General features: G+C 44.5%; 1 protein-coding gene and 1 long non-coding RNA gene across 2 annotated transcripts; one reads left to right on the forward strand and one right to left on the reverse strand.

The window, feature by feature from the left end:
• Positions 1-965: 965 nt before the first annotated feature.
• Positions 966-15,905, forward strand: LOC308665069. Its single transcript, XR_014025815.1, has 5 exons — positions 966-1,123; positions 3,935-4,118; positions 7,510-7,718; positions 8,020-8,151; positions 15,805-15,905. It is a non-coding gene; the product is annotated as an uncharacterized lncRNA (long non-coding RNA).
• On the reverse strand, positions 12,657-27,231 carry KISS1R (KISS1 receptor). The gene is made up of 5 exons (XM_081322699.1): positions 26,587-27,231; positions 25,975-26,099; positions 22,558-22,693; positions 18,302-18,540; positions 12,657-15,959 (listed from the first exon to the last, which is right to left on the reverse strand). The coding sequence occupies exons 1-5, from the start codon at positions 26,828-26,830 to the stop codon at positions 15,600-15,602; spliced, it is 1,104 nt and encodes a 367-aa protein (XP_081178825.1). The 5' UTR covers positions 26,831-27,231; the 3' UTR covers positions 12,657-15,599.

The raw sequence follows: 27,231 nt of genomic DNA on the forward strand, positions 1-27,231 counted from the left end.
GAAGTTCAGAGGAGAACGTTACAAACTCCCGCCCGATCCTTCTTTTTTTTTTTTTTCCTTCTTCCTCGCACAGCTCTAGCGCCTTTAATAGTTCCGCGACAGAAAGCGGGGTGGAGTCGGAAAGGCCCGTTAATTGAAGGGCTCGGGTTTGGCTCTTGGGAGACGCTCCCTAGGGCGAAAGTCTGGCTAAAGTCAGTTCCGCTTCTTTTCTTGGCTGTCGCTCGAGTTGGCTCTCTTGAGTTAGTAGAGCCTCCTCCTCCTCCTCCTCCCCCCCTCCCCCTTTCCCTCCGCCAGAGCCCTGCCGATCCCATTAACGTAATTACAACAGACACGTTGGTGGTTGGCGATGGGGGGGGGGGAAGACGGAAGCAGTCAAGAGGCCGAAAGCCCATGTGCCTGGAAGGAAGAGCTCCTTCTCTAAAGCAGCATCCGCCTCGTGGGTGATAGCCGCGCGTTTTGAGGGCTTTCATTTCCCCCCCACCCCACCCCGATCCTTGTCATGACCACGCAAGTTTTCCTCGGATGCCCTCCGAAAAAGTGCTGGATCGCAGGACCATCGTCCTCAGCCAACATGGCTGACTGAAGGTGATAAGGGGATCAAACACGCTGGGCAAGATTATTGAACGTGCAAAGGAGATTCTGCAGAGAACGTGGGGTATTTAAAAGCATATACCCGTATAATTATTATTATTATTATTATTATTATTATTATTATTATTATTATTGTTATTATTATTTAATTTTTATACCGCCCTTCTCCCGAAGGACTCAGGGCAGTGTACAGGGCAATACAATAAAATACAATATATAAAAGTTAAAAAATATTAAATACTGCAGCCCAATTCAATAAGTTAATACAATAGCGTTAAAAATATCCCTAAACCTATCAGACCAGGCCGGCTTGTTCAAATAAATATGTTTTTAGGTCACGTCGGAAGGAGCGAAGGTCATGAGCCATCCGGAGCTCCACCGGTAAACGGTTCCAAAGGTCTGGCACGCCCACAGAGAACGCCCTCCCCCTGGGGGCCGCCAGTTGACACTCTTTGACCAACGGCACCCTAAGGAGGCCCTCTCTGGGAGCGCACTGGACGAAGGGAAGTTGATGCCGGCCGCAGGTGCTCCCGTAAGTAACCCAGACCCATGCCATTTAGGGCTTTATAGGTCATAACCAGCACCTTGAATCTTACCCAGAGGACAACCGGAAGCCAATGCAGCTCGCGGAGTAGAGGTGTTACATGGGAGTATCGGGAAACCCCCACCACCACTCGCGCGGCCGCATTCTGCACCAGCTGGAGCCTCCGAGTAGTCCTCAAGGGCAGCCCCATGTAGAGAGCGTTGCAGTAGTCCAAACGGGAGGTCACGAGTGCATGAGTGACTGTGCGCAAGGCATCCCGGTCCAGATAGGGCCGCAACTGGCGCACCAGGCGAACCTGGGCGAAGGCCCCCCTAGTCACAGCTCCTATATGATCTTCCAAAGAGAGCTGTGAGTCTAGGAGGACACCCAAGTTGCGAGCCCTATCTACGGGGGGGTAATATCTCACCCCCCATAGTCAACGATGGAACAAACTGAATTTCCCGAGATGCCGGCACACACAGCCACTCAGTCTTGTCAGGGTTGAGCCGAAGCCTGTTCCTCCCCATCCAGACCCGAACCCGAACTCCAGGCAACGGGACATCACATCGAGGGCATCACTGGGGTGGTTTGAGGTAGAAATAAAAAGCTGGGTATCATCCGCATATTGATGGTACCCAACCCCAAAACCACGAATGATCTCACCCAGCGGCTTCATGTAGATGTTGAACAAGAGAGGCAAGAGGACCAACCCCTGAGGGACTCCACAAATGAGAGGCCTCGAGGCCGACCTCTGCCCTCCTGCCAACACCGACTGCGAACGTCCCAGGAGGTAGGAGGAGAACCACCGTAAGACGGTGCCTCCCACTCCCAACCCCCGAAGATGCCGCAGTAAAATACCATGGTCGATGGTATCAAAAGCCTCTGAGAGGTCTAATAGGACTAGGACAGAGGAGCAGCCCCTGTCCCGAGCCCGCCAGAGATCATTCACCAGCGCGACCAATGCCGTCTCCGTGCTGTACCCGGGCCTGAAGCCCGATTGGTACGGGTCTAGATAATCAGCTTCCTCCAGGAACAAAGGGAGCTGCTGCGCCACCACACTCTCAACAACCTTCGCAAGAAAGCAAAGGTTGGAGACCGGACGATAGTTGTTTAACACAGCTGGGTCCAGGGCAGGCTTCTTGAGGAGGGGTCTCACCACCGCCTCCTTCAAGGCGGCGGGAAAACTACCCTCACTCAAAGAAGCAGTTATCACTGCCTGGAGCCAGCCTCGTGTCCCCTCCCAAGCCGAATATACCAGCCAGGAGGGGCACGGGTCCAATAAACACGTGGTGGAGCTCAGCCTCCCCATAATCCTGTCCACTTCTTCCGGAGTCACAAGATCAAACTCCTCCCAGATGACATCGACAAGACCACCCATGTTCTCACCGTCAGACTCTGCCCAGTCGGAGTCCAAACCGGTCAGGATCCGAGCGATTTTGTCCGACAGATGCTGGCTAAACTCCTCGGCCCGCCCCTGCAAGGGCTCCCCCCTCACCTCCTGATTCAGGAGGGAGCGAGTCACCCTAAACAGGGTGGCCGGGCGATTATCTGCGGACGCGATGAGGGTGGCAAAGTAGTTAGACATTAAATAAGAGATTTAAAAAACAGTTTTAAATACCATTTAAATATGTAAAAGTGTATAAAGAAACGGGAACAAGTAGATGCTTTAAAGAACTCGCATGGCTGCTACCCTGTACCTAATCTCTACAAAATCTGGCTGGAGAAAATAGAACTTGGCCCATCTAGTCAGGCAAAAGGAACAGAAAGAATGGATCCATGGACGATTTCTTGCTTCTCTTTATGACTCACCGTTCCTGGTTCAGCCAGCTTTGAGAGGGCTATTTTCATCCTAGTTGGTGTCCGAATGGTTGGAAAGAGTCAGCCAAGCCCTTGACCAGGAGTTGGCCCTTTTATGACTTGTGGACTTCAACTCCCAGAATTCCTCAGCCAGCGGGCCTGCCAGAGGAATTCTGGGAGTTGAAGTCCACAAGACATAAAAGGGCCAAGTTTGAAGACCCCTACCCTTGAGGACTGGAAAAGTTTGTCTTCTTGTCACATTGTTCTGATTGTGATGCCTGTGGTTGATTCCTATCTTTAGGGATGGCAGTTGAAGTGTTCAGCATCTGCTAACAAAGGGACATGGCCCAATTTTATTTAGGTTTTAAGCCAGCCAGGTTTACTAAAAACACAATTTCAGTTAAGACATGTCCAATAAAATCACGTAAAGACTCAAAATATAGGTAGTCTTCATTTAGCAACTACAATTGGGACCAACAACTTGGTTGTTAAGCAAAGTGGTGGTTGTGTGAAATCATGGCTGTGCTTACTTCAGCTTTCCTTTGCTTTATAGACCTGCAAAGACCTGCAAATATTAATATATTATTAAAATACCATTAAAATGTGATTTAAAGGCTTGGGGAAAGTATCTTTGCCTAATGCCAAAAGAATGCTAATGTGGATGCTAGTTTAGTCTCTAATCAGATATATTGATCAATTTCCCCCCCCCCAAAATAAATAAAAATGGTGATTTTTTTTTGTTATGTATGTCATCTTAAGGACAAATGTAAACATTTCAAACATCTATAAAAAGTGATATTCCTATAGAAAAAGTCAATATATTATGTTCAATAACAATGTTCCATTAAGGAATTGAAAACCTGACTATTTTCCTAGGTGAGTAATAATAATAATAAAGTTGGAAAGGAGCTTTGAGGTCATCTGAGCTCTTCTTAAAAACTTCCAGTGTTGGAGCATTCACAGCTTCTGGAGGCAGGTTTTCCACTGATTAATTGTTCTAACTGTCAGGAAATTTCTCCTTAGTTCTATAATGATGATGATGATGATGATGATGATGATGATGATGATGATGATGATGTTGGAAGGGACCTTGGAGGTCATCTAGTCCAACCCCCTGCTCAGGCAAGAAACCCTACCATTTCAGACAAATGGCTTTCCAGTCACTTCTTAAAAACTTCCAGTGTTGGAGCATTCACTGCTTCTGGAGGTAGGTTGTTCCACTGATTAATTGTTCGGTCACCGAAGCCTCGCATTCTCCCAAGCAGAAAAAGGGGACCTCTGTGTGCGACTATGTGAAGGGTAGCGCTGAGAGGCCCAACCGCGCCTACTCTGAACTTTCCTGCTGCTTTGTGGCTATAAAAAGAACTCCCAGGACTTAATTTTCCCAGCTTGGAGAGGTGTGCGCGCACCTCTGCCCGTTCGGAGAGGTGTATGCGCACCTCTCGGAACGGGCAGTGGCGCCGTCCCTTGGGAAAGCTGCTGCAGCCCATTTGCAGGCTGCCACCTTCCTCTGAAGGTGGCAGCTCTGCAAATGGGCCGCAGCAGCTTTCCCAATGAGTGGCGCCACTGCCCATTCGGGCGGAGTTGCACGCGCACCTCTCCCCGTTCGGAGAGGTGTGCGCGCACCTCCGCCCATTCGGAGAGGTGTGCGTGCACCTCTCCAAATGGGTGGTGCCACTGTCCTTTTGGAGAGGTGTGCGCGCACCACTGCCCGTTCGAAGAGGTGCGCACGCACCGGGCGACTGGGAGCCGCAGGAGACAGCTCAAAGAGCCGCATGCGGCTGCAAAGCCGCGGGTTGCCGACCCGTCAACTAGACATACCCAATTCCACCAACCGTTCCTTGTAAGTTTTAGCCTCCAGCCCCCTAATCATCTTTGTTGCTGTTCTCTGTACTCTTTCTAGAGTCTCAACATGATGTTTTTGGTATGATTTTGTGCTGCTCTATTTGATCTTTCTGGATGCATATCATCTGTTTCTCTTTTACTGTTCTGGATTTAATTATGTAAAGCACCTATGGTAATTCAGAAACGGGCATTCTGGAAACCAATATAGATATATAAATAACTGCATATGTGAAAACGTTGTTGTAATGGATAATAATAAACACATCCTTCACATTAGGTTTTTTTTCACAGCTGTTTATTGCTCCATTCATTTTTCAGCTAGAGCAATTTCTTATGTGTTTAACTATTGGTGCTGTAATTTACTGTTTGTCTGCTTCCCTGAGTTATTTATAAAAAATAATGAAGGTGGGATGTAAATAAATAACAGTTGCTCACAAACAGGAGTCATTCCGACAGACTATCTGTTATTCCTCTACAGCTAGGATTTGGAAATATGGTCTTCCCAACCTTTTCAAACCAAGAAACTTTTGATAGAGCTGCCTTTCACAATAATAACCCAATGAGCTTTCAAATCTCCAGTTTAGTGGCCATCGGCACCTTTTATGGTGATATTAATGCCTCAAATTAATCCTGCAGAGTGTGACGAAATACTTTCTTTCTTTCTTTTCTGGTTTAAATAGTTTCCTGATCGGTTCATAGGGTGAACCCTGGTCCTCTGTTTATTTTTCTTTGCTACGTATGCGCATGATTTCATGTTTCAATCAAGGGTCAGTTACATTTTTTTCCCCCAGCTAGAGGAAACTGGAAGAGAGCCAGGTTTGGAGCTTTTTTCTTCTTCTTTTTTTGCATTGCATCACTGTATATGCCTAAAGGAAATAAAGAGAACAAATCCATAGCGGGATTTCATTTTGAAAGCTTGTTGGGTGATTTTTCTCAATTTCTTCAAAAATGTTGCAAGAAAAAGACAGACATGGGTTAAAGCTGGTCAGATGTATTAATTTATTTTTGTATTTGTATTTGTATTTGTATTTATTAAATTTGTATACCGCCCTTCTCCCGAGGGACTCAGGGCGGTGAACAGGGCACATATAAATAGAGGATACAAAAATTAAAAACGAATTAAATAATTGCCCAGATAAAACAGTAACAATATAAAACCCAATTAAAAACCCTAACTTCCCCCATCGGGCCAGGCCAGCTTGTTCAAATAAATGGGTCTTCAGACCGCGTCGGAAAGAGCGAAGGTCAGGTGCCGTCCGGAGCTCATGAACTGCTAACAGCATCTCCAAAGGACACACACACACACACACACACACACACACACACACACACACACACAGAGGTCCTCAACTTGCAACTGGTTGCTTATCAACTGTTCAGAGTGATGGACCCCCCTCCCCCCAAAAGCCCCTTGGGATTCAGTTTTGAAGACACACACAATCATATAATTGCATTTTGGACAGTTGACAGTCAGATCACATTTAGGGCCCTCTGCAGTGCCCCAGTCATCCGGCCACAATTCACAATGCTTTTACTAGGAGCCCGTATTTATTTCCGGTTTCCAGCAAAAACCAGCCCATAGCAAACAATGGGTTAGCTTAGTAACCATCTGTTCACTTAACAACTCTGGTGTTTGTTTTATGACCGTTGCCTTTGCTTTAGGATTGCCATAAAAAAGGTTGTAAAAATTAGGGCAGTCACTTGATGACCTGCTTTGCAGCACTCATGCTTTACAGTTATAAATTAAGGTAAAGGTAAAGGTTCCCCCGCACATGCGTGCTAGTCGTTTCCGACTCTAGGGGCCGGTGCTCATCTCCGTTTCAAAGCCGAAGAGCCAGCCCTTGTCCGAGGACGTCTCCGTGGTCATGTGGCTGGCATGACTAGACGCCAAAGGTGCACGGAACGCTGTTACCTTCCCACCATAGTGGTCCCTATTTTTCTACTTGCATTTTTACGTGCTTTCGAATTGCTAGGTTGGCAGAAGCTGGGACGAGTAACAGGCGCTCACTCTGTTACGCGGCACTCGGGATTCGACCCGCCAGACTGCCGACCTTCTGATCGACAAGCTCAGCGTCCTAACCCACTGAGCCACCGCGTCCCTTACAGTTATAAATTGCCAGGCTCAATTAACAGTCCTGAGCCAAGGACTAGCTGTGTATATTCTTCCAGTCAATCAACCAATTTTTCAATCAGAGTAGAACTGATAGGGACCTTGGAGGTCTTCTAGTCCAACCCCCTGCTCAAGCAGGAGACTTGACATTTGGACATCTTTAACCAGTGATACCGATGTCTGTCTTTTTCTTGCAAAATGTTTCTACCGCGAGAAGGGTAAACTTCCATGAATCGATTTTATTTAATGGGAAATAAAATGGCATTGGCTTCTTTTTTAAAAACATAAAAAATATTTCAATAAAATTATCCAGATCTATATAGGCTTGCCCTTACTTACTTTGACCAAGAAATGATGTGTATGTGTTTGTGTATATGTATTCGGAAGTGGACTTTTATGATTTGGAAAGTGTGAGTAATTAGGGAGCATAATAATGTTGGGAAAATTGTGTAACCAAAAAAAATGTAATAGCACTTTTCATATTGTAGAGTAATGAAGTTGACCAAACTATCCAAGAAACTGGAGGCAATCTTCATTTAGGGACCACAGTTGGGAACGAAAACATGGTCATTAAACAAAGTGGTCACTAAATGAAACTGCAAGTGTCATTTTGATCTTACTTCGGTATTCCTTTGCTTTACAGTACTAAAAGATCATAAATGCAAGGACTAGGTGTAAATTTATTTTTTCCATCGTGATTCTAACTGCGAATGGCCACTAAATGAGGCACTCTCTAAAAAAGGAGCATTCTATGACAAAATACTGGGGAAAAAAAGAAAAGAGAAAAGAGAGGATGGGGAAGAGGAAAAATGCCATTTCACAATAGGAAGAAATTGGGGAAGACTTGACAAGGTAAGAACTCTCAGTCTTCCAGAGTTGCCAATAATTTGGTAGCGGCCTTCACCCTGGTGTGATTTGGACTTGGGATTAAGTTCCCTCCTTCAAGAGTTCAAAGGGAAGCAGAATGGGTCGGGCTAAGGTGGGGAGAGGCTGTTTGGAGACGGTCACCCACATTTGCCCCCCCTGAAGGTGACCCCAAAGTTCTCCCCCTTCGGAGGAAGAGCACTTCAGAGAGGAAAGCTGGGATTTTCCACCCTTACACAACAGCTAGGTGATCCATCTTATCACATTTATGTTGCTCTTTATTTACAAGGTACCTACCAGTTGAAGGAAAGAATTGCGAAAGAGAGCAGAATTAAAATCGGAGCAGTGCTTAAAAAAACAGCACAATTACAGAGCCATAAATTGCAACGTCAGTAGCTTATCAACCTCCAGGAGTCCCAGGGTGAGTGATTTCCCCCACCCCATCATTTTGTCTTCCAAAAACAGGTCTGAAGAGACCAAGCTGCTATTCAGACTTCAAACAGAAAATTGTGTAATACCAGCACTGGCTGGATTTCTTGATCTTCAAGGCAGATTTGCCAATATGGTACATTTTATTATTTTTTCTCTTGCCTTCCCCCCCCCCCGCCCTTACAACAGTCTCACGCCCTACCCACCGTGTTTTATCCTCACAGCAATCCTGGGTTATTTTTGCTAGGTTTGTGTATAGGAACGAAAAAGGTTTCACTCCAAGTTGGAACTGATGCCCCCATTTGGAAAGCATAGCTTAACCCTAACCCCATCACTCCTTTTAAATATACGCATTTTAATTGAATATGCCAGTGCTGGCGAACCTTTTAGAGACCGAGTGCCCAAACTGCAACCCAAAACCCACTTATTTATCGCTGGGTGCCAGGTGGGCGTGGCCCACTGGGTGGGTGTGGCTGTGGTGGTCATGGAAGATTGGGTGGGTGTGGCCAAGGTGGGTGTGGTCACCTTAATGTTGCTCGTGGGGAGGGACCCCTTTGGGGGGTGGACAGGGATGGAGAAGATCCAGGGGGTCTTTGGCAGGTGGGGTGGTAGGCAGGAGGCTTGTCCTGCGGGGTGAGGTGAGGCAGGGTGGGGGTGCCATTGCCATGGGGCAAGGCAAGGGGTGGGGCAGCTGCTGCCTGACACCATCGGCTCCTGCACACAGAGGCCAGCGAGCGCATGGGGGCCGACGGTGTCCGTCAATAGGCACAGCCTGCTGGCCCCTCGACAGGCACACTCTGGGGCTCCGCAGCCTGTCGCCAGCAGTTCAAAGAAGCCGCCTCTGAGATGGATGGTTGGCCAACAGTTGAGGAGGCGATGCAGTGGGTCGTGCCCGGGAAAAGGAGAGCATGCGAGGCCAGGAGGGACGGGATGGGGGGGAGGGAAACCAGCCATGTGGAACCTCGGTGAATTAGCAGGTGGCTGGTTGAAGAGGGACAGTTGCCACCTCCGGGGCATGGCGGGGGTGCCCACAGAGAGGGCTCTGAGTGCCGCTCTGGCACCCGTGTCACAGGTTCACCACTACTGGAATATGCTGTACCAATAGGGAAAATGACAAATCTCTATTCATAAAATTAGTAGGGGAAGAATATTGAAGCAAGCTATAGAGCAGCTTCTCCCAGACCCGCACTTCTTCAGGCTTGGTGTGTTGGACTATAATTCCTATAATTATGAGTTAGCAAGACCAACAGTTGAAGAAAATGCAGTTATCTTACTAGTATTTGCCCTGAATGGTTTTGTTTCTCCACCAGAAACAAATAATGATGATGATGATGTTGGAAGGGACCCTGGAGGTCATCTAGTCCAACCCCCTGCTCAGGCAGGAAACCCTATACCATTTCAGGCAAATGGCTGTCCAGTCTCCTTTTAAAAACACTTCCAGTGTTGGAGCATTCACCACTTCTGGAGGCAGGTTGTTCCACTGATTAATTGTTCTAACTGTCAGGAAGTTTCTCCTTAGTTCTAGGTTGCTTCTCTCCTTGACTAGTTTCCATCCGTTGCTTCTAATCCTGCTTTCAGGTGCTTTGGAGAATAGCTTGACTCCCTCTTCTTTGGGTCAGCCCCTGAGATATTGGAACACTGCTATCACGTCCCCCCTCGTACTTCTCTTCGTTAAACTACACATACCCAATTCCAGCAACCGTTCCCTATATGTTTTAGCCTCCAGCCCCCTAATCATCTTTGTTGCTCTTCTCTGTACCCTTTCTAGAGTCTCAAGCTCACCCAAGCTCACCCAAGCTGGCTTCTGGACTCTAGAATCTGGGTCTCTTTGCTCTTGGTCCAGCACCTTAGCCACTTATATAGGTCATCCTCGAGTTACAACTGTAGTTGAGCTTGGCAATTATGGTAATAAGTGAGAGGTCCTTGGTGCTCTCTGAGTCTGTCTGTTTTCTTGCAGACGTTTCATTACCCAAACTAGGTAACATCATCAGGGCTAGTCAGACTAGCACTGATGATATTATGTAGACCAGCCCTGAACTTGGTTGTTGTCTCGCAGGTATTTCATTTCACAAACCAGGTAACATCACCAATGCTGGTCTAGATAATAGTGCTAGTCTGACTAGCACTGATAATGTTACCTAGTTTGGGTAATGAAACGTCTGCAAAAAAACAAACCAGGCTCAGAGAGCACCAAGGACCCCTCATTTTAATCTGGAGCCACTAATATTTTCCTTTATTGGTAAGTTCATAACTCGTGATAGTCCTAGAGAGGGTCACCGTGTGACTGGACCCATTTTTATGACCTTTTTGGTGGCAGTCGTTAAATGAATGCCATGGTCGTTAAGCGAAGCCATTTTTTGATATGGGTTGTTTTTTGCTGGAAACTAAAAGTAAACATTGGTTTCCAGCACAAACATACATTGTGACCACAGGATCCTGCAAACAGGTGTAAATGTGGGCCGGTTGGCAAGCATACAAAATGTAGTCAATGTGACTTGGGGGGAGGGGGCAATATCAGAACTTTGAAGCTGGGTCATAAGTCCTTTGGGGAGGTTCCGTCGTAACTTTGAATGATCACTAAGTGACTGGTCATAAATTGAGGACTACTTGTATTGCAAGGACTTATTTTGGAAAACAGTAAATTCAATTTTTAAAAAAACACAGACTTTTGCTTTAAATCCTACCCTGAGGAAAGAGTTTACAAAATCCTCAGCTATAATGCTCTTGAACCAAAATATGGATTCTTTCATATTTGCTCAGATTTCAGTTGATGAATTTAATTAAGACTTCTCGGAGCTTTCCAATCTGATTGTGTCAATATTTGAAAATAAAATTTACTCCGTTGATTTGCAGAAAAACATTGTCCTTGCTGGCTTAGAAATACTAACATAGTTGATATTGAACTCTCCTCCAGTCACTGAAAGGAGACATTTTCATCTTTTCAGATGACATTAATTTAAGTTACATTATTAGATTTTTGTATGCTGCCTTTCTCTTCAGAAGAAAAGAAAAAACCCCGGGCATTATACTCAAGTATATCTCATCAGAGACATCTTGGGGGATGTCAAAGAGTTAAGAGGGCAGCTACAACCATGAGAAAGAAGCCTCATTCGTTTTAATTCTGATGATGTTCCATGGGGTTTGGTCCTGTGAAATAAGGGTGCATTGGAACAGAGTCCAGAAGGCATCCTCAATCACTGAGTAACTGTAAAAAAAAAAAGGCTAATTGGATTGTTTCTAGAAAGTATAAGCATCTCTTCCAAGGTAGCGCATGAATGCCCCATCCAGAGTTCAAGAACGTTGTGCGCTCAACATTGCCAGGAATCTTCAACTACTTCCATTAGCAATAGGAATAACACTTAGACTTATCTACTGCTTCACAGTGTTTTACAGCACTCTCTGAGTGGTCTACACATGCCAGCATATTCTATTCTATTCTATTCTATTCTATTCTATTCTATTCTATTCTATTCTATTCTATTCTATTCTATTCTATTCTATTCTATTCTATTCTATTCTATTCTATTCTATTCATCCTGATCCATTACTCCCAATATCATGACTTTTTTGACATTTGTTGTACAGGTAGTCCTCAACTTACAACCGTTCACTTAATGGCTGCTCAAAATTATAACGGCACTAAAAAAGTAACTTATGACCATTTTTCACAACCATTGTAGTTTGTATCCCCATGGTCATGTGATCAAAATTCAGGCTCTTGGCAACTGGGATTTATTTATGACACCTGCAGCATCCCCATGGGGACCTGTGATCACCATCTGTAACTTTCCCAGCTGGCTTCCCAGTGAGGGAAGCCAGATTCGCTTAACGACTGCATGATTTGCATAACAATTGTGAGAAAAAGGTTGTAAAATGGGAGTGCAACTCACTTAACAACTGCCTTCCTTAGCAATGCCAATTTTGGGCTCAGTTGTGGGTATAAATTAGGACTACCTGTATCTTAAAAAGGAGGAGTTACTTTCGACTAGGAAACAATCAATTATTCCTTTCTTTTCAGCTGAAAATACACAATTTCTCTAGTAGATTTGTGTTGTTGAACTGGGAGTTCAATTTGATTAGGAAATATTGCCATCTAGTGGGAAAGGTTGTTATGACATCGCTAGAATTTGTGCAAGATGCTGTAATATTTTTTTTAAAATTCCAGCAGAAACTTCCGTACTTATTTTCACGCATGAGGGGGGTTCTGACTTTGTACTTTTCTTTTGTCCCTTAAAGTTAGTCAGAGCTCTCATAGGTATAAGAGTGAGGGAAAGAGAAACACTATCAAGGTTTCAAGGATCTGTTGTTCTAGTCCAGGGGTCGGCAACCTCAAACCAGAGCCATTTAGACCCGTTTCCCACAGAAAAGAGAACACCAAGAGCCACAAAACTCTTTTGACATCTAAAATGAAGATAACACTGCATATATCATTTTTTTACCTTTATGCTATGTGTAAAAAAACTATAGTGTGTTGCATTTATGAAATCAATGAACTGCTACAGAGAAAACAAATTTTTATTTCTTCATGCAACAAAAACATTTTGAACTCCGAAAAAGACACTGGGGTGAAGGTTACTTTCAAATAAAAAGTCCTCCTCGTATTTATGAAATAAGCCGATCTTAAATTATCCACCTGCAGTAAACCAAAAATGCCGTCTGCTTCTGTGTGCCAGTCATCCTTTTATCGTGTGTACCGGAGTGTGCAGTCAGCTGTCAACTTGAATTAAAAAAGGACTATTTCACTGAATAATGCAAAATATATATTTGCAAAATAATAGCCAATTAAAATATTTATTTTACCTGGTTAATGTGATTTTTGCTCCTGAACCTCAGCCTATTGGGGGTCAAAAAGCACAATAAATATCGTGCCGGCGGGTGTCGCACATTGGCGGTTGTGACACATATTTTGAGCGACAGGAAGCCGCAACAGAGGAATGAAAAAGCCACATGCGGCTCTGGGGCTGTGGGTTGCCGACCCCTGTTCTAGCCAATATCAATAAGTATTAGAGCTTTAGTATTTTTGTGAGCTTTCTTGATCTGATCAACCAGGAAGGGCTGGCAGTGGGGAAAAGTGATATTCAGAATAGAATAGAAAAGAGCTGGAAGGGACCTTGGAGGTCTTCTAGTCCAGCCCCCTGCTCAAGCAGGAGGACCTGTACCATCTCAGACAGGTGATTGTCCAGTCTCTTTTTAAAAACTTCCAGCGATGGAGCACCCATGATGTCTGAAGGCAAGCTATTCCACTGGTTCATTGTCCTCACTGTCAGGAAGTTTCTCCTTAATTCCAGGTTGCTTCTCTTTTTGATCAGCTTCCAACCATTGTTTCTCATCCTTCCCTCTGGTGTTTTGGAGAATAGTTTGATGCCCCTCTTCTTTGTGGCAGCCCCTCATATACTGGAATACTGCTATCATGTCTCCCCTATTTCTTATTTTCTTTAGACTACTAGCCAAACCCAAGTCCTGCAGCCATTTTTCGTACGTTTTGGTCTTCAGATTTTGATCATCTTAGTTGCTCTTCTCTGAACTTTTTCCAAGGTCTCAACATCTTTTTTGTGATATGGTGACCAAAATTGGCTGCAGTATTCGAGGTGTGGTTTTAACTAGGGCTTTATAAAGTGGCACTAGTACTTCGCGTCATCTTGATTCTATGCCTCTGTTTATACAACCCAGGATTATATTAGCTTTTTTGGTTGCTGCTGCACACTGCTGGCTCATAGTCCACCAGGACTCCAAGGTCCCTCTCATAGTTACTGCCTCCAAGCCAGGTCTCGCCCAATCTGTATTTGTTCCTTTGGGTTTTCCTGCCTAAGTGTAAGACTTTGCTTTTTTCTACATTGAAACTCATTTTGTTGGATAGAGCCCATTATTCGAGTTTGTCAAGATCTTTTCGGATCCTGAGTTTGTATGGCTTGTATGATTGGCCCATGATTTACCCAGAAGCCATAGACTGAATAGCAGTTGGATCCAAGTGTCCTTAAGGGATAGGGAATCCGTACTGGCCATTAGCTAGGATGAGAAGAGGTTACCTAGCACCATGATGGGGATTGTGAAAAAGAAACATTTCAGAGAGATTCTGCCTTGATTGATTTAAGTCTCCCTTTATTCTTACGGTTTTCAAGACATGTTTTTATTCCTGACTAACCTGAAAGCTGCCATTTTGAAATATGTGGCTGTTCTCGTTTCTTGAGGTTTGTTACTTATGTGGGACTTGACTGTTGCTAGACTACATCTTATAGCATCTTTCACTATTGGTCACGGGCCATTGGCAAGTGGATTCCAATGACATTTGAGCAATCACAAGCTCTCCAACGCACCTTACACATAGGAAAACGCTGTAGGATCAACTAGAAGGCAAAACAATTTATAGGTAGTCCTTGATTTATGACCACAGTTGAGCCCAAAATTTCTATTGCTAAGCAAGACAGTTGCGAAGTGAGTTTTGCCCCATTTTATGACTTTTCTTGCCCCAGTGTTAATAATAATAATAATAATGAAGTTGGAATGGACCTTGGAGGTCATCTAGTCCAACCCCCTGTCCAGTCTCTTCTTAAACACTTCCAGTGTTGGAGCATTCACCACTTCTGGAGGCAGGTTGTTCCACTGATTAATTGTTCTAACTGCCAGAAAGTTTCTCCTTAGTTCTAGGTTGCTTCTCTCCTTGACTAGTTTCCATCCGTTGCTTCTTGTCCTGCTTTCAGGTGCTTTGGAGAATAGCTTGGCTCCTTCTTCTTTGTGGTAGCCCCTGAGATATTGGAACACTGCTATCATGTCCCCCCTGATCCTTCTTTTCATTAAACTAGACATACCCAATTCCAGCAACCGCTCCTCATATGTTTTAGCCTTCAGACCTCTAATCAACTTTGTTGCTCTTCTCTGCACTCTTTCTAGAGTTTCAACATCTTTTTTACATCGTGGTGACCAAAACTGGATGCAGTATTCCAAGTAGCCTTACCAAGGCATTGTAAAGTGGTATTAACACTTCACGTGATTCTATCACTCTGTTAATGCAGCCTAACACTGTGTTGGCTTTTTTGGCAGCTGCAGCACACTGCTGGCTCATATCTAAGTGATTGTCCACTAGGACTCCGAGATCCCTCTCACGGTTACTACTATTGAGCAAGATACCACCTTAAGTGAATCACTGCAGTTGTTGAGTTAGTGAAATGGTTGTTAAGTGAACCTGGCTTCCTCATTCTTAGCTTGTCAGAAGTTCTCAAAAGGGGATCACATGACCCCGGGACACTGCAACCGTCATAAATATGAGCCAGTTGCAAAGCATCTGAATTTTAATCACATGATCTTGAGGATGCTGCAATGGTTATAAGTGTGAAAAATGGTCATAAGTCACTTTTTCCCAGTGCCGTTGTAACTTCGAATGTTCACTCAACAAATGGTTGTAAGTCAAGGACTACCTGTATAGGAGAGACACTTATTTTAGACCTACATTCCTGATGAGACAAACTGCATCTCGGTATTGAGGTGGGCTTGGCCGGTGATGTTGCGATCACCCACCCTCTTCTTGAAGGCCAGTGGGAAAACTTTCTTGAAGGCCTTCCGAAAATTAGTGCCCATGAAGGCATAGACAATGGGGTTGAGGGAAGAATTGGCATAGGACATGCAGTGAGCCCAAATCTTCACCTTATAGGTATAATAATTGTGCTGAAAGCTGGAGTCAAAGGCTTGGAAGAGGATCAGAAGCTGCACCGGACCCCAGCAGATGGTGAAGAGAGCAATGATGATGGCCACCATACGAGAGATCTTGGCTCGCAAAGCTTCAGAGAATTCTGCCAGCTGCTGTACCTATATTGGGGCACAGAAAGGAGGAAGAAGAGGTGACCCCAAGGAAAAAGGAAGGTGGAGAGATATAGTATGGTGTCATTAAAATAATATTACACTGAAATGCCCAGTTTAAGTCTCCTCTTCTTCTTGTTCAGTCGCTAAATCGTGTCCAACTCCCTGCAACCCCACGGACATAGCATGCAGGGGCACCCCCTGTCCTCCACCGTCTCCCAAAGTCTGCCCAAACCTGTCTCAGCTTGGGCGTTTACGAAAGAAAGACCCTCAACTCCATTCGTAGCTACAGGTGTACTTTTACCAAAGCCAAGTGGTTACAGATCTGAAACTTCCCGGCTGAAACAAATAACTTTCCCTTCTCCCTTGATTATCTTGCTGTTGTACAATGAAGTTCAAGTGAGGTTTTTTTGGGTAACAGTTCTGCCGCTGGCACCTCTTTGGTGGGTGTTCGCATGCTTTCCCATGCCTGTGTCCTTGGAATCATTCAAGTGTTGTCTCAGGTTAGCACTTCTGGTTCCTGTCCCCTCCCCTCCCACTATCCTTCCTTCCTCCTCCTCACAGTTTATAGCAGGCTGCCATCAAAGCGGAAGTAGAGCTGAAATGGTGTGATGGCTGATCTGACAGGTCCACCATATCAATGACATTATCTAACCATCTCAACCTTTGCTGTCTCCTTCTCCTTTTGCCTTCAATCCGGCTCTTTTCCTCTCTTCTCGTTTGGTGGCTGAAGTATTTGAGTTTCAGCTTCGGTTTCTTTCCTTTCAAAGAACAGTCAGGGTTGCTTTCCTTCAGGATGGACTGATTTGATCTCCTTGCAATCCAAGGGATTCTGGGAGAGTCTTCTCCAGCACCACAGTTCGAAAGCATCAGTTCTTAGGTGCTCAACCTTCCTTATGGACCAACTCTTACAGCCATAAGTTGCTACTTTTAGCCATGCTTCTTCCAATGTTGGAAGAAGATTGTGATTCTGCCAGGTTTTCTTTTACCAAGTCAGTGGTGTTCTAACGTGAAATATGGATCAGAACCAGCCTGCTCTGCTCAGGACTGTAAAAGTCCCAACTGATAAGAATTTAGGAGACTTATTTATGTACCGGTAAACAGCCAGCTGTGTGTTTTGCTGTTACCAGCGAAGAGACATGCCTCTTCAACAATTCATAGGGGGGGGAAAAATCAGAAAATCTTCACCATAATATACATGAGACCGTACTGTTCTGAATGGAAAATAGTTTGGCTACTGGGAATCTAGTAACCCTGTCCTTTTCATCTCTGTAAATCTTTCTAAAGAGAATTTAATGAGAATTTTGCTTGGAAAAAAGAATCACTTTCAGTTTGGGGCAGCTGCCAAAGAGTGAAAAGGTCTATGATTTGGACTCACTAGGTCAGCCACCCAATCCTTGTCAACAGGTGTGCTATTGAGTCGTGTATTTCAGAAAGTCAGAAAAGTTTTGTAAGAGTTGACTCAAGGATAGGGGTAAGCGTGTAAATGGCCTTGCAGCCAGCTCAGAGTGCTGAGAGTGCTAGCAGAGTGCTAATGACCAGATGACTGCAAGAAATATAAATCCTTCTATTCCCCCATCATTCAGTCAGAACTGAAGAAGCTTCTTGGATGAGAAGGGAAACATCTTCAAGGAAAAACAGAAAGTCCAGTGGCCTCTTGAAAAAGCATCTTTGGATGGATGACAGAACTTCCATAGACATCCAGCTCAAACTTAATGAGTACCAGCTAAATTACAGCAAAGAGCTACAAATTTGTAGTACAGTACAAACTTTTTTTGCTTGAAAGCAACTGTGTCTGTTGTTTGTGAAACTCGTTACAGTTGTGCCTAAAGGTTTGACAGTTATTTGGACCTGATTTTAGTTCTCTACTTTTATCTCCTGAAATGGAGAGGACTCACCTTGGTTTGGTCTCTCTGGAGTTAAAATTTTGGAATGTGCAGGTAGCCCTTGACTTATGACCTTAATGGAGCCTGCCCATTAGGGTCATAAATTGTGAGGGCCATAAAGTGAATCCACTGTTTGCTATGGGCTGTTTTTGCCAAAACAAGGAAATAAATGCCAAATGTCTGTAAATGTAGGCCGATTGCCAAGCCCCCATCATGCTGTGATGTAACCGTGGGGGAAGGGAGGCAGCTACTGGAACTTTGGAACTGGTTGTAAATACCTTTTGGAGGTCCGTGGGAACTTTGAACAGTCACTAAGTGATCCGTTGTAAGTTGAGGACTACCTGTACCGCACTGCTGTTGCGTTTGTATCTCGCTAACCTTATTATGAGCCACTTTCCCCTCCATCTCTGCCCAGGAGTTGCTCACATCCAGTTTACCCCGGATACAACATACAGCTCATAATACCTGGACGTGGTTATCAGCTGGCGCCACAGTGGGGTGTCCCATCTGGTAAAGCATAGCGCTATAGCAGACGAGGATGGTCAATAAAGGGAGGAGGTAAACCGCTAAAAAGTTGTACAGGATAAAGGCTCTTTCGTGGTAGACGGAGGGGAAGGACTCACTGCAGAATGTCTGCGGACCAAACCAATAGCCTTCTATCAGCTGGTTGTAAATCAGCACCGGGATGGAGACAAGGAAGGAACCTGTGAAGAAAAAGGCCCAGGAAATTAAGGCTGGCAACTCTACCACACCTCCTGTCGTGGAGGCCTTTATTTGTCCCCATTTGTTGCTAGAGGCAGACCTCGACTTAGCGACCATTCATCTAGGGACCATTCAGAATTGCAACGGCATTGAAAAAAAGTGACTTGTGACCATTTTTTTGCACTTATAACCGTTGTAGCATCCCTGTGGTCACGTGACCAAAAATCAAGTGCTTGTCAGTTGGTTCATGTTCATATTAATATTATCATTATTATTATTATTCCTGCTGACTCAGGAATTCTGGGAGTTGAAGTCCATGAGTCATAAAAGAGCCGAGGTTGCCTATCCCTGCCCTATGCCATTTCAGACAAATGGCTGTCCAGTCTCTTCTTAATGGTTGCAACGTCCCAGGTTCATGTGATCCCCTTTTTTTTGCAACCTTCTGACAAGTAAAGTCAATGGGGAAGCCAGTTTCAGTTAACAACCGTGTTACTAATTTAACAATTGCAGTGATTTTACTTCACAAGTGCGGCAAGAAAAACTTGTAAAATGGGGCAAAATTCATTGAACAACTGTCTCGCTTAGCACCAGGAGTTTGGGGCTCAGTTGTGGTCATAAGTCGAGGACTACCTGTACACCTCCTTCCAAGGCCTCTGGCAATGGGTGTGCAAAATAAAGGCGCAGTATAGGTAGTTGTGAACTTACAGCTGCTCGCTTAGTGACTCTCAGCCCCCGTCCGTCGAATCACCAGAAAGAATGAGTCCGGAACGAGAGCTGGTTCTCCTGAGCCACGTTTATTTGCTTCATAAACAGTCACTCGAAGACAGACGAAGTCAGCGTTGATTCCACAGCACAATCAACGCTGCTAAATAGCCGGCAAGGCCGACACCCACCACCACGCCCTTACGATAGACCTTCCCAGGAATACTTAAAGCTCGGTACTGACGTTCTGATGGCTGCCCCTGCACGGTCACATCAAAATACTTCAGATGCTCAGTTATGGCTATTTGCAGCGTCCTGTGATCAAATGACTATGTTTTACCTTTTTTGTTGCTGTTGTTGCCAAAAACAGCATGGGTTTAGGCAAAACTGACCCATAATGAACAATCAGTTCACTTAATGACCATGTTATTTGCTTAACAACCATTGTAAAAAGAGCCTTGGTGGAGCAGTGGGCTAATGCCTCCTTAAGTAACACCAGCTGCCTGCAATTAGTGCAGGTTCGAGTCCCACCAGGCTCAAGGTTGACTCAGCCTTCCATCCTTCCGAGGTAGGTAAAATGAGGACCCAGATTGTTGGGGGCAATTAAGCTGACTTTGTAATAATGCCGCTTGGGGTGTGTGTGAAAGCCCTAATAAGCAGGCATATACATAGAATGAAGGCTACTGCTAAGCTTGTAAGCCGCCCTGAGTCTTCGGAGAAGGGCAGGGTATAAATGGAATTAAAATAAAAAATAAAAAAGGGTGAAAAATCAGGTCAGTTATGGCCATCACGACTTAGTGACTATAATGGGCAGGCTCCATTACAGTTGTAAGTTGAGGATTGCCTGTACCAAGAAAAATTAACCCATTTCATTCATTCAGAAATTTATATAACCATCTATCTAACAAAAGGAATTCTAGTAGACGATCTGTAGCTCAAGTTACATTTTGGAGTCCTTGATGACTTCTGAGCTTGGTTGTTTGCACTGCAGATGTCACCTAGTCTGGTAATAACACATCTGCAAGCAAACAACGCAGCTCAGAGAGCACTAAAGACTCCACAAAAGGAATTTTGGGCAGTGAATGCATCTGGAATCACAGTTTCAGGAATGCTGCTGACATTTCTTTATGGTGATGGTATCAGATATCTCTTAGAGCTGTGCAACAGCTTGGAATTCAATTTTTAAGTTGCTATTGCTCATAAATTCCTGGGGGGGGGGAAAGCTGACATAAGACATTACAGACAGATGCCAAGTTGGCACTCCTGTGTGCTCCAAGGCATCTTTTGTTGAGTCCAACTCAGGCCCAACCCCTATAGTCATCCATGGGTTATCTACTACAATTGTATTAAGATTGGTAAGGGTTTGCTGTATGACACCCAAGGCTACAGTGATTGATGGCGCCACCTCCTGCTGATACAAAAATTTGCATTTCATTTATATTTTGAATAGCAATAGCACATAGAATTATATACCACTCCATAGTGCTTTATAGCACTCTTTATAGTATCAGCATATTGCCCCCAACAATCTGGGTCCTCATTTGACCAACCTCAGAAGGATGGAAAGCTGAGTAGCATTGATGCCCCCCCAAGGTTTGGCACCCTAGGGCCTAGGCAATGCTTACTAGGCCCTAACTAAAGATGGCCCTGGGTATGTGTGTGACATCATAAAGGTTAAAGGTAAAGGTTCCCCCGCACATGCGTGCTAGTTGTTTCCAACTCTAGGGGCCAGTGCTCATCTCCGTTTCAAAGCCGAAGAGCCAGCGCTTGTCTGAGGACGTCTCCGTGGTCATGTGGCCGGCATGACTAGACGCCAAAGGTGCACGGAACGCTGTTACCTTCCCACCGTAGTGGTCCCTATTTTTCTACTTGCATTTTTACATGCTTTCAAACTGCTAGGTTGGCAGAAGCTGGGACGAGTAACAAGCGCTCACTCTGCTACGCGGCACTCAGGATTCGACCCGCCAAACAGCCGACCTTCTGATCAACAAGCTCAGCGTCCTAACCCACTGAGCCACCGCGTCCCTTGTGACATCATAACACACCTACAAAAAGAACAGACAACCTCCATGGTCCTTCCAATTCTGTTATAATGTCATTGTTACTGGTTGTGTTGTAATGGCACAATGCCCCTGCCATTCAGGACCCTACAGCTTCCAAGATGCTTTTCAACTGTCCAGAGTATCCCACAGACCTAGGATTTGGGCAGTTGAAAAGTATCTTGGAAGCTGATAAGAAACCATTTCGGTTCTGTCACCAAGGAAACTGCAGAAATGTGCCTGTGAAGACATGGAGACCACGTTTGGCTTAAATGAGACTTTATCTGTTGAGCAGCCTAACGGATCTATTGCAGTGCTTCTCAATCTTGGCTAGTTTAAGATGCATGGATTTCAATGCACAGAATACCCCAGCCAGCATGGGGTCTTAATAGCGATAGCATTTTTACTTATACACCGCTTCATAATGCTTTACAGCCCTCTCTAAGCAGTTTACAGAGTCCCCATATTGTCCCCAACAATCTGGGCCCTCATTTTACCAACTTCGGAAGGATAGAAGGCTGAGTCAACCTTGAGCCAGTCAGGATCGAACTCCTGGCAGTAGGAATGTAGAGTTAACCTGCAATACTGCATTCTAACCACTGTGCCACCCCTGCTCTTGCCAAGGTTGAGAAACACTAACTTATAATAGGGCACTGAATTGCAAATTGTTAAGATACAGAGACACCTAACCAAATCAGCATCCTCCAGAAAAGGTTGCAAAGTCGAATGCTTCCCAGAATTAGGGTTATTGTGTTGATTTATGCCATTGATCCTTAGGTTTAAAATAAGGTATTTATTGCTTGCTTAAACTTAGCAGCTAAAACAATAATTGCTCAACACTGAAAACCTTAGATAATCCAACAAATGAGGAGTGGATTAACAAGACGTCTTCAATTGTCATGTTAGAAGGGGTTGCATATAAACTTAGAATTAGGGTTGTATACTGCAGGGAGCCACACAAGAAAGTCAAGATGGTGGCCACAACTACTCAGTCAAAGCCCCACCCCTTTTTCACATACACCCACAAAGAAGACAGAGACAAGAACCATAATTCTACCAGTTTTCGATTGGGAGGATTTTATGTATTATCTGAATGGTAGCAGACCTATCATTGGCAATAAGTATAACTCAAGGCAAACATGAAAGTATTTATTAGGTTTTTCTCTAGGTTTCCCCCCCCCTTTTTTAGCAGATGTTTTTGCCCAGATATAAGACATTCAATAATTGGATCATGTTAGTGAACAATTCTAACTCAGCCTGGAGACTGTCTCTACTCACCAACCCAAATGCTGATGCTGACGGTTGCAGCAACTCGTGGCGTGCGCCGTCGCAAGGATCGAAGTGGAAAGACAGTAACATACCACCGGTCCACCCCCATGGCCGTCAGGGTGATGCAGGTCGCCTGCACCGAGACCTATGGAGCCAAACCAAGGGATTTCTTTGCAATGCTTTCCATTATTTTGCTGACTTTACTTTGCTGACTTTCCCATCAACCTAAAACAGGTATAATTATGGGAAGAGCTGGAGGTTACTTGTAGGCATTCACTGTACGGCCTCCACAAGGTACTAGGCAGAGAGAGGTGTTTCACATCAGATCCGTGTTATAACAAGTGTGAATCAACTATTTTCTGAGTGTAAAGTTAAAATATAAGCTCTCTTTCTAAATAGAAGCTAGAAGAGCAACCAAACCTGAAGGAGAAAGAAAAGCTTGCTTGGGAACAGGTTATTCTTATTCTTTCACACAGGGTTATTACTCCCTAGGCTTTCCATAGAATCTTTGTGGGCAGAGTGGGTCCGGTGAGGACTAGTATCTTGAACATCTAAAATGTTTTTAGATAGTGCAGCGGAAAAAGCAAACTCCATTTACACCTGCTCACATAGATGCAGAGGTACTCATGCACATACTACTTCGTTACTAATGCAAAGAAAGATTTTGTTCATACACATAGAAACAAATTGTATTGTATTGTAAATCCATGCTCACATACACACAGCCCCATTAATTTAAACAGATATTTGTGTGCGTAATTTATTGTCAATCACTTGACCAATTTGCATACAAATTCACTCATAAATGCACATTCATATAATAGACATAGTCCTTGACTTATAAGTGTTTATTTTATGACCAAATTTTCATACTTAATAGTTGCAGCATCCCCATGATCATGTCATCAATATTCAGGTTTAGCAATTGGCATGTATTTATGACAGTTGCATTGTCCTGGGGTCATCTGATCCATCATTCCCAGCTGGCTTCCAATAACCAAAGTCAATAGCGCAGGGGTAGGCAACCTCGGCTCTTTTATGACTCATGGACTTCAACTCCCAGAATTTCTGAGTCAGCTATGAGTCATAAAAGTCCATGAGTCATAAAAGAGCCGAGGTTGCCTACCCCTGCAATAGGAGAAGCCAGATTCACTTAATGACTGCATGATTCACCAAACAATTGGGATGATTGATTTAATAACTGACAAAAAAGGTCAAAAACTGGGGCAAACCTCACTTAACAACTGTCTTGCTCAGCAACGGAAATTTTGGGCTCAATTGTGGACATAAGTCAAGGTCTATGTCAGATGTCCTTGCCACACCCCTGGCTCCAACAAGAAACAAGCTGTTGAGTTCACAGGTGGTGGTTCATTCAGGTGTTATCACAGAAACAGCAAACAAAGTTAGCGCTGGGAGCAATCACCTCCCAGCACTCTACATATACGCCTCCTGACTGCCCCCCCCCACCTAACCAACAGCCGGTGTGCAATGGAAGCTTCCAGCTCCCTCTTGCTTCTCCGCACTGATCAGCTGTTCGGCGGGATGGCCACGGACCCGATGGCCACGTAGCTGTGCTCTGCAGGGTTCCCCTTCCAACATCCAGGTAACGGGAGGGAGGGGGCTGTCACTGCCATTTCTGTTGCTGGCCCCATCCACTGCATCCTGGTGCCTCCAGCCACCAGTCTTGTCCCCCCACCTCCCGTTAGTGTCAAGCCCACAGAGGCTTGACTGTCTAGCTGAGACATGTCAAACACAAGGCCCGGGGGCCGGATCCAGCCCACGAAGTGGTTTCATGTGGCCCGTGAAGCCATCCTGGAAACAGTGAGGGAACGGCCCCCACTACCTTGGCCCGGCCCAGAGACCCTCCTTTTGCCAGAGACCCCCAGATCTGTCCCACTCCTGCCCAGGCCCCCATAGGCACCCTTGATGCCAACGATGTAGAGCTGGCCATGCCCACCCAGTAGGCCATATGCACTCTAGCCACGCCCACTCAGTAGGCCACGCCCACCCTGGCCATACCCACCCGGCCCCCTGAGGGCAACCGCAATGCTGATGCGGCCCTCAATGAAATTGAGTTTGACACCCCTGGAGCTATTTACCATTTGTTTTTTCTTATCTGCATACATTTCATTCCTTACTTATACACCTCCATTCATCTTTTACTTGTCTTTTGCATGCACAGCATTCATTCACTAACAAACAGGTAGTCCTTTACTGACATCCACAATTTGGACCAGAGCTTCCTTTGCTAAGTGATGCGGTCGTTAAGCAAGTCATCACATGACTGCACCTGATTTTTTTGACCTTTTTTTGCCATGGTCGTTAAGCAAATCAGATGATTGTTGAGTGGATCTGCTTTCCCTCATTGACTTTGCTTGTCAGGAAGATCGCATATGGTGATCGTGTGATCCCAGAATGCTGGAACTATTGTAAATACGTGCCCCGTTGCCAAGCTCCAAATCAAGATCATGTGACCGTGGGGATGTGTCATGGTCATAAGTGCAACGATCGGTCATAAAGCACTTTTTTCAGTGCTGCCGTAACTTTGAATGGTTGCCAAATGAATGCTCATAAGTCAAGGATTTAATATAATTTAATAAATGTAAATTTAATTTATTTAAATTTATTAAATTATTTAATTTAATAAATAAAATAAGTAAAGGATCACCAATGGTATATCAGTGCTACAGTATACTGATGGGTACTCACTGACATTTGATTCACTCATACTCACACACAAACAGCACTGATTCACAACAGATACAATACAAGTAGTCCTTGACTTACAACCATTCATTTAGTGACCAATCAAAGTTACACCGGCACTGAAAAAAGTGACTTACGACCATGTTTCACACATGACTGTTGCAGCATCCTCATTATCACGTGATTTACATTTGGATGCTTGAGAAGCGGTTCATATTTATGACGGTTGCAGTGTCCCGGGGAATCATGTGAACCCCTTTTGCAATCTTCTGACAAGCAAAGTCAATGAGGAAGCCAGATTCACTTAACAACCGTGTCGCTAACTTAACAACTGCAGTGATTCAGTTAACAACGATGGCAAGAAAGATCGTAAAATGGGACCATATACACTTAACAACAGTCTCGCTTAGCAACAGAAATTTTGGGCTCAATTGTGGTCGTATGTCAAGGACTACCTGTATATACTTACAGGCTACATTCATTCACTATTCCCCACATCTATGCACAGAGCCAGAAATATAACACTGTTATCCTTCATAAGAAACTTCATCATGGATGTTGTTTTGAAGATCCGATTTCAAAATGAGCTAGAGTTTTACATTTCTGAGCTGAGATAGTAAGAGACACCGTAATTCAGGTACGGCACTTGAAATTAGCTAGAGATCCCTGTAGACAAAAAAGACTTGAACAGAGAAGTTTCCAAATTCAGACATTGCTCACCTGTTGGATGTAGTTGACAAATTTACATAGGAATTCTCCAAAGATCCAGCCTGGAAGCGGATACAGCATCGCAGTGAAGGGAACGCAACAAACCAGGAAAATGATGTCGGTGGTAGCCAGGTTGGCTGTTGAAGCAAGAGCAGAGGCTGCTGGTCTTTAAACAGTGATGAAATTTGCCTTTGTCTCTCCCTTTATCAAGCTGGCTTAGAACCAAGCATGCATTCAAAAGAAGATCAGAATACAGTAAGAAACTAATAAGAAGCTGCAGGAGGTGGATATCTTAAGAATGTGTCAATTTCCGTAAGTGAATATTAAAGTGGAAAAAGCTAACACCCTCACCCCAATCATTACTTTAAGAAAATCTGCTTTTTTCTATTGCTTTTTTTCAGTACATTTTTTTCACAAAGTAGAAAGCCAAAACCCAGGCTGTTTTTATTATCCTGAAATTCTCAATTCAGTTCCTCACTTCTCTGTACTCTTTTATAGCTGGTAATCACCATACAACTTCATATTACATTGAATCTCTTTATCTCATTCAGTTTTTGGCCCCAGTTTAAAAGCATCACCTCCATTACAACCCTTCCCCATCTGAATGCCTCCAGATTGTCTTACCAATGTAGTAGTTGGTCACTGTCCTCATTGGCTTGTGTCTGATGATGACGTAGATTACCAGAGAGTTGCCCAGAAGCCCAACTAACATCAGAATGGCAAACAAGAGTGGGACCAGCCAGGCATCCACCAAATATGGGGGAGTGGGTGGCTCCGAGCCATTAGTGCACAACTCTGCAGCACAGGCAGAATTGTTCAGAAAGAAGTTGGACTTGTTGAAGTCAGAGATGGATGCTCCCTCTGCCATATTCCTCTTTATTTTCCCAGCTGAACCATGGACTTCTCAGCTTTATTTGTTTCCAGAATGGTTCATCTGCTTGCAAAAAACGTTGGTGATCTGCTCAATGGCAGATAATTTCAGCACCGTGGACAGTTCCAGCTGGTGCAGAAGTTGCTCTAGAAGCACATTTGCAAGAGCAGAAATAGCAACAAAATGGACTGACTGATCCTCTTGCCTCTCCCAACTTTTTCAGAGCAAAATGTCCCAATTGTTGGGTAGATCCAGACACCAGAACCAAATTGCCTCTTTTTAGACTGAAGTTTCCTCTCCTTGAATGTTTGATATACTTTGGGGGAAAAGCCTAAGGTAGGTTATACTGGATCAGGAATACCTTAGGAGACTTATGTCCTACTTAGTAACTATCATCA

Source organism: Vipera berus (assembly GCF_964194415.1).
Source record: "Vipera berus genome assembly, chromosome: 1".
Classification (NCBI taxonomy): Eukaryota; Metazoa; Chordata; class Lepidosauria; order Squamata; family Viperidae; genus Vipera; species Vipera berus.

Bases quoted from the DNA above. Each gene is read 5' to 3' on its own strand.
- KISS1R (XM_081322699.1), bottom strand. From the start codon at position 26,830: ATGGCAGAGGGAGCATCCATCTCTGACTTCAACAAGTCCAACTTCTTT. The intron at 26,100-26,586 runs GTAAGACAATCT...TTGCTTCAACAG, and splicing joins AGTGACCAACTACTACATTG to CCAACCTGGCTACCACCGAC. The intron at 15,960-18,301 runs GTATTATGAGCT...GCCCCAATATAG, and splicing joins CAGCTGATAACCACGTCCAG to GTACAGCAGCTGGCAGAATT.